The sequence below is a fragment of the Saccostrea echinata genome, unplaced genomic scaffold (assembly GCF_033153115.1).
Source record: "Saccostrea echinata isolate AGI-Se365-2 ecotype Australia unplaced genomic scaffold, CSIRO_AGI_Sech_v1 ptg000030l, whole genome shotgun sequence".
Lineage (NCBI taxonomy): Eukaryota > Metazoa > Mollusca > Bivalvia > Ostreida > Ostreidae > Saccostrea > Saccostrea echinata.
Window position 1 is genome coordinate 6,647,403 of NW_026889779.1, and position 15,661 is coordinate 6,663,063.

Genomic DNA, 15,661 nt, shown 5'->3' on the forward strand with positions numbered 1-15,661 from the left:
GTGGTACTTCGACAAATTCAAATGTACCAACTTAACAGTACTAGTAAACCCAAACCCCAAGGCCTTCTAAGTAAATGCAATGCATGGTGAACTATTGCTGTTATGTATAAGCAGAGTCAAGAGGCTTATTTATCAGTATATGTATATATGTTTAAAAGTACTTGTTATCATGAGTATGATGTTAGTTGGTGGGAATGTTACATAAATGCTCAAAACTATCACTGCTTGGTAATAATCTTCTTCAGTTTTGGATGGGTGGGTGGAAAGCTAGCTGTTTCATAAATTCAGAGTTTATGACATTGATTGAATAAGGTTTTTTTTTTTACCTGGATAAACCAGAGAGATCATGACTTTGCATGTAAACCTGTGTGGTTCAGATTAATCATCCATGTTAATGCAACATAATGAAGAGAGCCATCAGATTTCTTATGCCATACTTTCAAATCCATGGCCGGCTCTGTGTAACCCTGCTTTGTCAATCACTAAATGAAGCAAGCAGAGTCATGGACTCTGTTTTATTTACTGGTAAACAATGTTTTTCATTTAAATGCTTTCTTTGTAAGTCTTGATTCGGATATATAGAATTACAAGGTGATTCACTGTAGCTTTTAAAAACAGCCTGGAGCCTAGGTTTGAAATTCTAGAATCAATTCCTCCTTCTACAATCCTTTGATCAGTATTGAATTGTAAGCCTCCTTTTGTTTCTAATGTCTGTATTTCAGGTAATTTTGATAGCATACAGACCTTTCTTTGCTCTATATATCATAACAGTAAACAAGGCCTATCCATTACTGATCATGCTAGAATCACAGGCCTTCATCAGTCTACCCAATACTGCGGATTGTTGTTCGGTGTCGCCCTAACGCCACACTGTCGCCAAAAAACGCTGTGGAGTCTTCAGAAAATTTACTGTTATGTCCATTAACCTATGTTTTTGAGATCATTTTTTGGATCTAATCTTGTGGTGATCGATTGGTGATTGGCCCTTAACCAATACATCTGCGTATTGGAGGTCTATATTGATGAGCTTTATCGGAGTTATAATCTGCCCTTATCATAAGTTTTCTTTTGGGTCTGTTTAATTAGCAATCGGAGCTCTTTTGTAGAGCTGTAAAGGCGTAAAGAGGAGCTGAAATATGCCTTTAAATGTTTTAAATATGGCACATGTAGACATTTGACATTGACAGGTATTATGTATGCTTGATCACAGCTTCCCGAGTACCAGGTAGGAAGTCATTCCATAGCCTCAGTGTCACCATTAGACCACAGAATACCTATCAACCAGTGTAATGTTAATATCATAAAGTGCAGTGCGCAAATTAAGGATAATGATAATTAATGAACCCAGAATAATCTGTGTCTGAACTAATTCCCCTTTCTGTGATCTTGCATATCATTCTGTGTAAAATCTAAGCAAATTCAGAAATACGTTTTAATCATGGAAATATGTAACAAATTCTTGACTTATTTAGGCCAATTTTAAATCAGCCACAAATACTTACTAAAGATTCATAAGCTGGCTTTATTTTTTCCTTTGAACTTCAGAGAAATAAATAATGCCTTGATGTCATCTCTTGTATAAGTTAACAAGATGAGGATTAAGGGATACAGGGTAGCGGGGGTATGCTGCGGAGACCTCTCTTTGCACTTTATCTGAGACTAAGACTCCTGTTGGTCCAAACAAGAATTAAGTGTAAGTGATTTTTTATCTTCAAATGTGTGGTAAAAAGTGAATGTTTGTAGTGGGAACAGAATGTGACAAACTTGTCCACAAACAGTGATGGCAGAATAAGGATGTGTAAGGCCTAGTTTACCTCAGTCCAAGGGATACATCCTCCAGAGATGGAGAGTGTATAGGGAATATTGAATATTATTGGATTGTTTCTGTTTTTCACAATTTATTCAGGGCAAGCTTTTGGATTTGTTTAACATTGTTTAGAAGGTCAAATACTTTTTTTCTCAAAAATATTCCTTAGCTTGTAAAAAAAAAAATAGTCTAGGATATCAGTTTTAGTTTGCAGGATGCTTTAGCCAATTTCAGGAAGTCATCTTTTGTCTTAGGCTGTGTCAAAGAACCAATGCTGTTGCCTTTTCAAATGTGAGGTATATAGAGAAGAAACTAGTTATATCTGACTGTTATAATGAAGTGACATTGTTCACAGGGGTTTTGTTTTTATTTCATTTGATCCATAATTGGTCAATGAGTCAATGCCCTTTTTATTACTGATATTAATAGTGTCCATCTCGGATTCTCTTAGATTGGTCGGATAGTGTTATATACAGTCTCCCCTCTGGGGGTAGTCAGTAGACGACAGTTAGGGAGACTGCCCATGTCTGTATAAAGGTACACACATGGGTCAAATGAGGTCATCTGTTTTCTGACAGAGAAACAAGACCTTTGATGAGAGGCCTTGTGTTGCCTGCAGTCTTCAAAAAGTAATGACAAAAACTTAAAGACCAGTGGTTTGTTTGTTCTACATAGTTATTAGGGTCTTCTGATGTTTGTGTCATGGACTTCAACCTCCAGAATAACATGGCTGTTCACAGTTTGTTTCTCTATGAAGAGTTACCTTTGATCTTGGTTCTTTATTTTCTTTGTATACAGGATGGATTATTGTAATATCACTTCAGTTCATATGTATTGAGGAGAATTTTTATTTGAAGATTGAAGGAGATTAGCTTTATGGTTCTACAGAGATTTTCCTATGCTTTTTAATTTGATAAGATTTTTCTTTTCAATATTAAATCTATTCAAATTTTATGAAAATTATTTTATGTCAATTATCAAAGCATAAATATGAGAAAAAGTATCACATAGTTTCATTTTATAGTATTTTAAAGACAAATATGAACATTTCAGTCCTAGTTTGTTAGAGACTGTGGATCAAGGTATCTGTGTCCATGTTGCCCCTTCAGTATCATGGATACACCCTTCAAACTTGACAGAGACTACATAGATATGAAGAGAGGCTATGTATGATTCTTTGCACAAAACCACCATTTGCAGACAAAAATATTGTCAATAATTCTCAATATGCAATACATTCAGTAAAATAAAGTAAAACTTTATAATCTTGAACTTTATAGCAAAAAAGAAAAAAAACCGAGAGCTGCAAAACCTGAGGGTTCAAAGTATTGAAATTAAAATGCATAAAGAAAGAGTGGCTAGGACTTCCCAACACACCTTGACATATCCATGGTATTCAGGATTTCAGTGTTTGAAATACTGAAGTTCAACTGTGGTTGGTCCGTGATGTCAGTGAACTCTTTGATTGAATATATAAGGTTTAATCAGTATCTTAATTCAAACTACATTGAGAGATTATGATTCTGGTCAGATTTAGGTTCATGTAAATAAATTTGTATTAGACATTAATGAAAATTTATTGTTATACCTTCAAAATTTTTTCCTATAAGAATCCATACTGAAAAAAGTGTAACATTTCCAATGTTTTACTGAGTGGTCAGAAAAAAAAATGTTAGATCGCTGAGTGAGATGTTGGACCTGTCGATGAGATATTGGACCACTGTGAAGTTTTTTACTTCACACTGTAGGTGCATGGGATCAGCTATACATGTATTTTATTTGCACACATTGATGTTCAACAGATATGGAATTGAGTTAAATCTGCAGTGTGGGTAAATGAAATTTATATCAATTATTGCAAACATGAAAGCCAGTGCTAGATACAGTGTATGTCAAAATAAAAAGTTAGTAAAATTAAGGTATAACAACACATTTATTGACGGCAGAATATGTTTTGCCTTACTCTAAAACCAAATTCAAGCCTAATGGCCTCAGGCAGACAGTTAGGCTTTGGGTCCAACAAAATGCATGTTGCTCTCTAACCCAGTCAATAAATGTATAATGTTGGTAGGATTGTTCATGATTTGAGCCAAGGCCTTCAGTGACGCAAGTCCCAAATTTAAGGACCACAACACTAGGCAAATGACTCTAAATTTATGACCGTCATGGCAGCTCAGTCGGTAGAGCACTCGCTCCATGATCAGAAGGTTGTGTGTTCAAATCACGGCCGCGACTGACCTAGGTCGATTAAATATAGGTAGCAATTATTCCTTCGCCAAGTGCTCATCACTTTGAAGTGAAAGTCACAGGTCATTCAGATGAGACCTTAAAAAACCTCTTGTTTATTTCTTTTGTTTAAAAATGGGAGTTATTCAACATGAAACAATGATTTGTTCCTGTATTTATTTACTTACTAGGGAATATCAATAGTTTGCATATGGGGTGAGATGGTAGGGAATTTTGTCTTATGACTGACACATATAATTAACTTCTTATTACAGTATTGAAGGTGCAAGGATGGCCACACAAGAGGAAAGTTTTTTGGAACAACAACAAGCACACAAACAAAACATGGCAATATCATCTCATTATTTAGCATTATGTTGAGTAAGTCAGATAATTTGCCATTGTTCTGCCACCATATTCAATCTCTTAGCTTACATGTACAGAGATAAAGCCCTAAATATTATACACATCAATACATGTATGTATTACATGTATACTAAAGTTATTACAGAAATGAGAATTATTGCCCTTCGAATCACATTTCTGGATTATAATGTTACGGAGTTGTACCCCCTTTCATCATGAATCCATTCTTATCTACATGTAGTGAAAGGGCCTCTCATGACTTATCATACTACAGAGTTATTGCCCTTTATATCACTATTTTTGGTGTGATATGTTACAGACTTTTTAACATGAATATTTATTACATGCAATGAAATGGGCCTTCTTCTTAACATATTACAAAGTTATTCCCCCTTTGGTTTCTCCACTTGCTGTTACATGAATTCAAGGTTAGGACTGCAATTTTAATCACAGGTTACAATCTACACATGCAGCTCCTGGGTTGGGTGTTGATATTCCTGTGATGAGCTGAACCCCAGGGCATGAAGATATGTAAGTGGGTCGCAAAGTGAGAGCATTATGACATGTCAGATCTGGATACACACTGAAAGTGAAGCAATCTGGCCATAAATTTCACCCTCCAGGACAAAAATCACACTGTCAGTTACAGCTGATATGTCTATTTACAGTTAAAGCTGATGGTTTGTTTACAACAAGATCTAACTACTTTATTCTTTAGAGAGGAAAAATATAGTCAAAATTAAAATACAGATTTCTAAAAGATAAGAACTTCATTTTAAAATAGCTTAGAATAAGATATATTGCAAGATATTATTTCATAGAGAGATATTACATTGATCTGTAAATTTGGATGTACTGGAGATTTTTCTTTTTTATGGAGGAGTTGAGTCCTGATAGTGAATTGTAACATTAATGAGGACAAAGTAGAATGGGAGGTTGATGGTGGGGCTGTCATTTTAGAAATTTCATTGGCTGATCAATTCACATCAATTTTTAACAGATTAAGGTTTTGTGTCACAAAGACTTTATACTTTTTTATTTCTAATTATAAATCAGAGGAGGGGGATAATACAAAAGTATAAGCTAAGTTTTTTCTTTGTTTTGTTTGTTTGTTTGTTTTTTTTTTTTATTTCAAAATTGTGATTTTTATTTATTGTAATTAATAGCTGAAGTGATTGAGCTTAAAAAAAATATTTAAAATCATAAATTTTACTTTATGTAACTTAATTGGATAAAGGCAAAAAATGAAAGATAAATGTATATGGCAAATGATATTCTAAATAGTTCTGATTCAATGAATGTATTTTATTTTTACTTTTTGCATGTGGTATATATTTCCAGAAAAGGCTTCAGAACCCTCTGGGAAAATATAATAAATTATTTAGTCTTGAAAAACTGACTGTTATTTGAATATAAGAAAAAGGGCCATTCTCCATAGGACACTGTTGACAGTTTATTTACTGGGGCATTAAAGTTAATTTTCTCCTCTACAAATCAATTTACATGTTCAGGTGGAAAGGTCAACCATTGGGAAGTAGTTCTAAATGTCTAGAGATCTTGTGAAGATTGCAAGCTGCTCCATACCTTCTCTGTATTTCCAGTATATCATTGATTTTTTTTTTTTTTTTTGAAGTGTGCCATATGTGCACAAAGCAGCTTTCACTGTCTTCTTATCTATAGCATCAGGTGAAAATATTGTTATGGTAATGCATCAGCTCAGCTAGTAGCTGAAATAGGGTATATTATAATGTGAGTGCATTCATCTTTCTTATGATCAATATATTTTTTTTTTTAATTTCAGTGAAAATATAAAAGACAGAGAAACAAGACTGTCTGAAGTTGTTTTACACCTGAACATATGTATTAATTTCATCGAAGTGTTCATTTAACAGCTGTTATGCTACCTCACAAATTACCTGTCCAGAAATGTGTGAAACTTGCTTTTGATGTTCTTGAATTTTTATTACCATAATTCAATCATATCTAATAGAGTTATAATGACATCAATGATTATGTGTAATTGATATTGGCAGATATAACAACTTACCCCACAACAAACCTAACCTGAGGCCTCAACACTGTACACAAGGCTAACGGACCATCCTACCACCCCCTCTGTCTGTGAATGGATTGATCCCGATTTCTCATAATGAACTAAATATCACTGTATGTTGATAGTAAGGGCAATGGAAGCATGCTGCTTTGTCAGGCTCTGGAGCCATTGGGATATGACAGGATCTGGACTGTAATAATTTAGGAATATTAAGAATTTCCATGTGGGTATAGGACAAACCATGCTTAAATACCTATCCTGACACAGTTTTTGAATGGATATTGATTTTAGTGTATTTGAGGAAGCGCTTCTGACTGATTAAAGGTGTTGGATTAGGAGTGGACCACATGGTTTTGTAAACAAAACACTTTAATCTTAGTTGGAGAGGAGAGAAAAAGGCGGACCATTGATAAAATAAAGAGGGAGATTTTTTTGCAGTCAGTCTGACATTCCAGTACATGGGGTGCTAAACTTGTGTTTACATCTTCTGGAACCTAATGAAAACATAAAAAAATTCTTGAACCATGGGGAACTCTCAGAATTGGGTGAAATTAAAAGTGAGTTGGGAGACTGGACAATGGATAATTTGTCTGTTGTGGATGGGATTTTATCAAGTTCATGCTCTAGAACTCGGTAAGTTCTGTTTTATTGATGATGTACATAGTCCGGGTTGCAGTTTAATTTAATTAATATAGGCTATTATCTGAAAAAGTTGCTATTTTATAAAGAGAAAAAAATTTCTTTCTTAAAATAACAATGTATATAATTTTGAAAAAAGTGCATATAATTAAATAAATATGGCTGAAATGTTTAAATAATAAATTCTTGATCATAAATCTGCCAAAAATTTGCGTGGTTTGGTGGTGTATATTTGAGGTGTGACTGTCATCTAAGACTACAGTATTGTAAAATTTTATAAACACAGGGTTGTAAGATCAGATTTTAATATTCAGGGAACAATAACAATTGTGCACTTTAATTTTTAGTGCATGTAAGAACAGATATATAATATATTTAATAGAAGTATTCCGATTAAATAATTGAAATGAGATATTTGGATTTTTTTTCAAGCAAAATTGATTCAGATTAAAGGTTGAGAAAAATGTACTTTACAAAACCCTACCCAACCAAAAAACAAACAAACAAAAACAAAAAAGAAAAGGAAAAATAAGAAGAAAGAAAAGAAACAAACAACCCCCCCCCCCAAAAAAAGAAAACCAACAACAACCAAAAAAAAAAAAAAAAAGACCCCAAAGAAATAAGAATTTAAAAAACATCTGTAAATTTAATTTTGAAAATTCATAAATTTGAAGTGTGATAGTTAAAGTCAGTGATTTTAAGTGTTTATAGAGACAATTCCTAAATATTGCTACATCTTCAGCATAATTTGCCTTTAGTTTAAATTGTTTTCTTTCTGTCGAGATAATGAAAGATTTGATCAGCCATTTTAGTCATAGTTTTTTGCGTTCATACATTTGGAAGATTGAGGACTAGACAGCACAAGGGACCAATCAATACTATAATTGTATTGATTTCTCCGAAAACAGCATTAAAAATTCCTTTTATCTTTTGAGTGAAGTCTAAGACTGAGTTCATTAATGAAAAGGATAAAAGATCTAATATTCGTTCCATCTGTTTTACCCAAAGAATTAAATTAAATGAACTTAACAGGAAATTATCTAACTATTATAGTTTTATTTTTAAAGTGGCCCTTAATTAAAAAAATTGATGAAAAGAAAATAAATAAAGAAAATTATTAATTTTATTTTGACTAGAATTTTTTTATTTTAACCCTGCAGGGAAGTTTTTTTTTTCTTTGATATTTGTTAAAAATTAGCAGAGAAATTTTTGGAGCGCATTTAAAATTCAAGTTTACCAATTCATCCTTTTTCAGTAAAAAGATTACCTGTATCCAACAAAAAACTCTTTCTTTAACTAAACAGAAAAAATTATGATATAATCAGTGAATGAATTCTTTCATTGACAACAAACATTTTCATAACCCTGAAGGATCAGAAAGATCAATACAATTTAATACTAACTGTCAAAAACTACCCTGTAATGGAATGCAGGCCCTATAATTCAGTTCTTCTAGAATTGAACCAGTAGACCAGTATAATTACTCTTTCCAAAGATTAAATTTTATCTCCCATAAAATCAATCTGATATATATTTATTCCTAGTGAAATTGAAGATTTATGTGGAAATGACAATTTCCCAACACTCAGATAAGATCAGAGGCTTATAAAACTATAATTGATCTCATCGCAAACTATTTGAAAAAAAATAACAAAAAATTCCGGTTCATATGTGCTAGATCAATACACACTGAAATTAAGCCATTAACAGAAATTAAAATTATTAAAGAATGTTTAATATAAAGTTTAGTGGGTCAGCATTCAGAATCTATAATAACTTTTTGTAGATACTTGTTCAAAGGTGACTTTAGGCTAGGGGTTAAAATTCCTGTGCATTATCAATCATTGTATTGCCAGGTTAGCTGTGATCTTACATAATTCTATTGTCACAATCAGTCAGGTGAACAGCACTGATTACCTAATGAAGGTATAACATCAGTGAAAAAATAGTCTCTGTTGGTTCAGTCCCATTGTGTGGGATCCTCTGTGTCAATAGAAAGCCAATTCCACTTTCTAAGGCAGAGAATTTATATCAAATTAAGATTCTTACCACTCAGAGCAAATAAATTTACCTTATCATTTAAGAGCATAAGAAATTCTAAATAGTCTGATTCCATGTTTAAAAGATTAGAAAATGACACCTTTAACAGGAATCACAATGTTTATTTATCCCAGTGTAAGAGGAATTAGTTTTCTCTGAACACTAATTATTGAATGTATATTTTTAAATGGAGGAATAAACAGAGATTTCCGTTGAAAGAAAAAAATTCTCCCCATGTACATAAAATGTAAATAAATCCACTGCTGGTATTTCTAAAGTGGGAAAATTGATTTAATATCCATTACTGGTATCTCGCAAGTGCCCATAGCATTTAAGTTTACATTTATAACTGTTTAAAAAAATAGGACAAAACAAATTTTTTGGTGGGATGCTGTGTGTAGACTTTTTTGTCTTGGCCACTGAGTTTATCAGATATCTACTCTGACCTCGGGCCCTCTGCCATTGTTTGGTCTGTCGAGGAAATGTTTTTATTTTGTCAAAGGTGGGCTTGATAATATTTTATTTCATGACTTAAAAATCGGTCATTTACTGTGCTGTAAAGACTTGTTGCCTTCTTTCTTTCTCTTAAAATACAGGCCCATGAAAATAAAAATCTGTTTTTATTCCAGATTTATTCATTACTTCATGGAAGATGAAAGACAACTTTACATGCAAATGAATGCATATGAATTAACCTCAAAGATTCTAATTATCATAATTATTCCTTAATTGAATGATATGAACACCTGATAAATTTTCCTGGTAGGTGTAATATTTTTCAGGTGATGACAATGTTATCAGAACGGCTGTATTTGAAATACTGAGTAATACTGGTAAATCTCTTTATCGGGTCCATAATCCTTGGATTTGAGGCAAATAGACACCTATCTTGGTCAAGAACATGATAGGCAGTTGTATAATGGCTAAACAGAGACATGTATACTGGTCTCTAGAGCCAGTGTTTGTGTTGGGGAGTAGTCCATATTTGTTTCTAAGCTATAGGACACTGTCCAAAACAAAGAAGGAGATAGGGGAAATATGAAGGATTATAGTTTCCATTTATCAAAGGACATCAAAAAGCGAAGCTATTTCTACATACAATAACATATATTTAAAGATACAGGTACAGGTTTAATGGCACATTTATAGCAGTCTACTTCAGCTACATTCATGCAGGCTCCCATATTAATATTTCTACTGATTATTCCATAAGTACTTGTTTATTTCTTGGGTCGTCTTTGAAATAGAAGAGAATAAGCAATGATTGTTTTAGTCTGCCTCTGTAAACTATGCCTTCATATATCAAATGGCATATTTATTCCTTTCTGGAATCTCTTGTAAGACAAGTTTTATTGGTTCCATGGAGCAGCCATTGCTGGTTGCAGAATCTGGTTTAGATCTTGTTTCCACCAAAATTTTAAGATGATCAGGTGTACATTCTAAAGCAATAAAACAATTGATAGATTGGGTGTCAGAAGAAAGTGTAAACAGTTATGTTTATATAAAATAAAGAAGGAGTTATCTGTAGATAGGAATACAATTGTCGAGTAAACACAGAAATTTGTAATCATTGTGGAAAAGAAAAGTTTTAGTTGCACTTCCAGAAATTATCAGCCTCAGAAATGCTATAGATTTATAAGACAGAGTGTAGCCCGTTCTTTAGAAGAAGTGTGATAGCATTAGGAATATTTGTGAAATCGGAAATATTGGAGTACCAGAGAGACGTGTATTGATTATTAAGTTCAAAATGTGACATGCTAAAAGATTTATTATCGCGTTTGTCGCCACTGTGTCAACTTGTTTAAAGTGAACTTGTGATCTTGCCTTTTTCTTTTAGGGTAACAAAACAATTTCTTTTTTTTTTGAGGAAAATCAATAACCTTTCTTGTGCCAGGAATAATTGCTGTAAAACCTCACAAAAATGGTTGTCGTTGGCACTTAATCGCTAAAAATCCCAGACTTTTGTCTTTGCTTGCTAAATTAAAGATACAGGTATCATGTTCATCTACTGCATGATAAGATTATTTAAAAGTGTTCAATTAATTTCAGAGTTGAAAAATTTTAAAAACAAAAATTCTTTCATCATGATAATGCAATTGACCTGTGAAATTTGGCCATTTCTTCTTGCTCAGTTTTGGTCCTAAGTTCGCGGCCCCATTTTTGGGTGGCACTTGTATCAGGCACTTCTTTTTTAAGTCATAATCAATGTTTTTAAAAGTCAACAAATAGTGCTCATTTTTAAAAAAAAATGGGTAACTTGATTCAGTTAAATGTTTGTGCAGGAATGGCTTGTAATGAACACAGTTTGTGCTAGGCTGAAGTGTAATTAGTCGCCAGCTAGATTACACTCAAAATAAAGTATGTATTACCTTGTCACCTTTTATCTTTTACTGATGTGTTTGTAGAAGGATTTTTTCCTTCTTTGGATGAATTTTCTCTTTTTTTGGCTCCCATTTTAGATCAGTCAAGTATGTAAAAAAATCAATGCATCATAGAAAACTGGGAGATGTTTAATGGCTCGTCAAAGTGGAAACAAATCTCTGGTCTTTAATCACTCATGTTATCAAAGATTTATCACAGTTTGGTGACTTAAATGAAGTATGGGACTTTGCAGTATGCTCTTGATTTTCACTTTGTATGTACTTGAGAAAATCTTATTTATAAACCTCCCAAAGTGGACTCTTGTCAATCAAAGGACTTTTCCGAGTACATTGAACTTGCAAATTTTGCAGTAGGTTTAAAATTTGCCAAGATTTATATGTAAAATTATTACATACAAAATTGAAGGCAATGCAAAAGCATATTAGTTAGACATTGAAAGAAATGGAAGTCCATGGTACACATGCTTTGTGGGAGTTGTAGCCTTTGAGGTTTACAAACATACCAGGTTCTGTTCTGGGACCAAGCAAATAGTTGTTGTCCAGCTGTGAACCTGACCCAATCAGAGCAGGGTGGACAAGGGCAGTTATGTAAATAGAACACTTTTGTCAGTGTGAAGTGACCCTTGTCAAGTAAACATTAGTGTACTGCTATTTCAAATTAACTATTCAAAATAAAATTCATCCTCTCCTACAAGAATTTTCCCAATTGTGCTAATAATCTCCCACCTATAGTTTGGTTTCAAATCCTTTCTCCATATTTGAGAATAAAAAAAAATGTATTTCATTTGCACAAAAAGAGATGAACAGCATATTTTTTATAGCACCATTCCAATTATAGAGCTGGCAACTCTTTGAACATGATCAAATTGAATTAGAAGATGCTCCGAGATAAATTTGAGCTCTTATTGATTTATTGAGAAATGAAATTGTAACAGAATTAGATAATTGAGGACCTTGGTTCATAGTAGGTGATTGCGTTACATTCTGCAGTTCTTATGCAGGGTGAACAATGACACTGCATATATTCCCTGCATATCTTAGTATAGACTTCCTCTGGTCATAGAGTCGGCATGTCTATGATGAGTAATAATGAGTAGCAATCCATGAGCATACATTTACATTTATGTACTGTATATAATATAAATGAAGAGGAATATTTTATAACTGTTTCAGCTTTCTTCCTTAATTCTGTGTACTGTAACTCTTTACCTATGAATGAAATATTCATAAAAATCGAGCAAAATAATTAGAATGATAGAGTTCATGAACAATTTATTGGTGATGTCAAGCATAACTAATTTTTTGCCCATATTAGACAAAGAAACAGGTTGAAAATATAATTTGGAGTGATTCTAAACTTGATGGAGGTTCATCCTCTGGGGAGACATAGATCGATGGTGAGCCAGATATATTTTCTGATCAATCCATGGACTGATTAATCTGTAGACAAAGGGAGAAGTCAGATCAGGTTTTTATGTCAGTGCAACTCTCAGAGCAGTCTCATGCAAAGGTCATACTATCATTTAGAAAATACTGCAAAAAACAAAAAACAACATATAAAAAGAAAAAAAAAAAAAAAAAAAAAAAAAAAAAAAAACCATTAAAGCCAAAAGGAAAAAAAAAACCAAACAAACAAAACGGAAACAAATAAACTGAAAAAAAAAAATGGAAATATATATATAAAGAAAATATAAATAGATTTCTTACATGGCTCAAAAACTTTTTATATTTCAAATAAAAATCAAGTATCAAATCATTATGTCTATATGTATAAGTAAACCGTATTGATTTTTTGAGAGGCAAGGATGTAGGAATGTGGTTGTTTATGACTGGAGTATTTTTTTGGTGGGAAGATGTTTTTGATCAGTGTTTTTAGCTCCAATTGCTGCCCCATCAGTCTTCCCTGATTGGTCTGATTGTTTTATTGGAGCTGGTAATTGATCATAAAGAAGTGATTTCTACTGTAACACCAAGTGACTCTTGCCAACTCAGGGTACCTCATGCCACTACTTACATTGCTGTGACCCATAGTGCTCCCAGCTTGTGCCAAGCAGATGTGGCAAAAACATCTATAAAATTCTGCATTCTCTGCTAAATGTCTCAGCTAGTCTTATTTTTGACCAGAAATCAAATAGCCCTGTCTCAGTCTAGATCTATTAATGTCTACTTTATACCCAAGGGGACCTTATGCTTCATATAACTACAATTTTTTTTCTCTCACACCATTAAGGGATGAAATTGTTGTATGCAAAGTATAATTGTATTGGTTCTGTCTCGACCTGATGGATATATCTAGATGGTAAAGCTTTTGTAACATTGAGCCTTTGCACAGATTAGTCTTGGCAGAAATGTAAATTCCATCACATATGGACTAAAAAAGTCAATTGTTATTGAGAGTGGTGTGTGGAGAAAAAGATTCTTTTCCAGATAATCAATGCTTGTTGTGGCCCTAGGTCTTTGCCAGCTCTTGCAAGTGCAAATGGATTCCATCTATTGGATTTTAATTAAGTTGTCATGTAGTGGCAAAAACTCTGTCAATGGAGTACTTTTTTTGATATGACCAGAAACATGAGAAGGGTCCATATTTTTTGGATTATCCATGTAATTGATGAATTTTGGCTGGAATTTTGATCTAAATGCATATTGTTTACATATGTTTGTCTGGAATTTGAAGCACTTCCCACAATCTTGAGTCTGTTTGGTTTTGGACACTGAAAATTGGAAATTTTGACTTTGTTGAGAGAAAGATGATCAACTCATTCTATGAGTTAAAAGAGGAAAGATCAAAGTGTCTAGAGCTGCCCAACCATTTCATGGCCACAGAATTTATGTTTTTCATTAAATACCAAAATTACCCTCGATAAATTGATATAAAGCAGATGGTAATTTCACATGAGAAAAAAAAATGCAAAAGAAAACAAAGCAAAAAGAATGTACTTAGAAACTTTAAAGTCTGAAATATAAGTATATGATACATTTGATTATGAATGCATTATACGGGTGCAACTTGATAGTGAACAAATATTTTATGATTCATAGCATCACATTGAAGACAGGGGATGAATGAAATTTGGTATAAAACTGTTACAACATAACCTTTATCAGACTGTCATAGTTGTATGAGTAAACAAGGAAATCTGGAGCCACAAGTGAAAGATGATCGGTGTAAATCTGTTAATGCAGCCATTATATGGCTCTAAAGTTTTCTGCCCCCATCAGGTGCCGCTAAGTGATCCAAAGAACCTGTTTATTAAGGAGGAGCCTTAATACCTAAAAATCCCAAATTTATTAGACATTAAATTTCATTAAATATGATTAGATGCACATAATTTTAATGTACTTTCAAATTATTAAGTATGAATTAAGGAAAAGGTCCAGACCATGAAAGAGAGTCTCTGTATCAAATTATTTGCTCGAAATATTTTTATGTGTTTTGCCGAAAGGAAATGGATTTTTTACTCCTTAGTTTGATGAATTTTGCCCTGATCTTCTAATCCAAATGACATATCCCTATTTTGGATGGTGGGCTTGCGTGCAATTTATTGGATTTTGTAACATTTACTACTTGGATGAATGAGGCAAGTTTAATTTGGTAGAAAGATAAGGACTCTCTGCAGCTGAAAGTGAAAGTTTGAATTAAACTGAATTTTTTTGTTTTTCTTTCTTTTCTTTTTTTCTTTTCATTTTTCTTTTGCTGTTACATATGTATATAAAAAATTTTAATCAACCCTTCTGAGCTTTAAAGCATTTCATCGTACAATATTTTTGAAAAAATAAATTATTGATTTTCATAAATTTCGAAAGAGCTCGTAACTGAAAATATTGTTACTATCAGAAAAATCACATTTACTTGTTATACTACACAAAGTAATGCCCGTTTCATTGTAATAAATGGGTAAATAATGAGAGGTTTTAATTGATTATTTGAAAAAGTATATGATGGAGCAGCTAGCCATAAATCTCTCAGATTCTATAGATCTGTCATTTTTGGCCATGGCCCATTGACAGAGTGTATAATGTAAATATCTGACCCTTGACTTTCTGGCATTGTGTTTTGGCGTTGAACGTTTATAAAGACTTGGGTAGTCTGACACGAAGTTGTGTTTGGAGAATTGATGATTTCTGTCAGGCCATTGCAAGAGGGTAAAT

At 32.9% G+C, this 15,661-nt stretch overlaps 1 protein-coding gene across 3 annotated transcripts in view; it reads left to right on the plus strand.

Moving 5' to 3' along the window:
- Positions 1-6,441: 6,441 nt before the first annotated feature.
- The window catches only part of LOC133197179 (discoidin domain-containing receptor 2-like), a 54,698-nt gene continuing 45,478 nt past the window's right edge, over positions 6,442-15,661 (plus strand). The window contains exon 1 of one of the 3 annotated variants that reach the window (XM_061333068.1): positions 6,442-7,085. In XM_061333068.1, the coding sequence (XP_061189052.1) occupies positions 6,977-7,085 (109 nt within the window). In that variant the 5' untranslated portion in view covers positions 6,442-6,976. The remainder of the gene's footprint in view (positions 7,086-15,661) is intronic. The other 2 variants (XM_061333069.1, XM_061333070.1) reach the window with 2 other exon arrangements.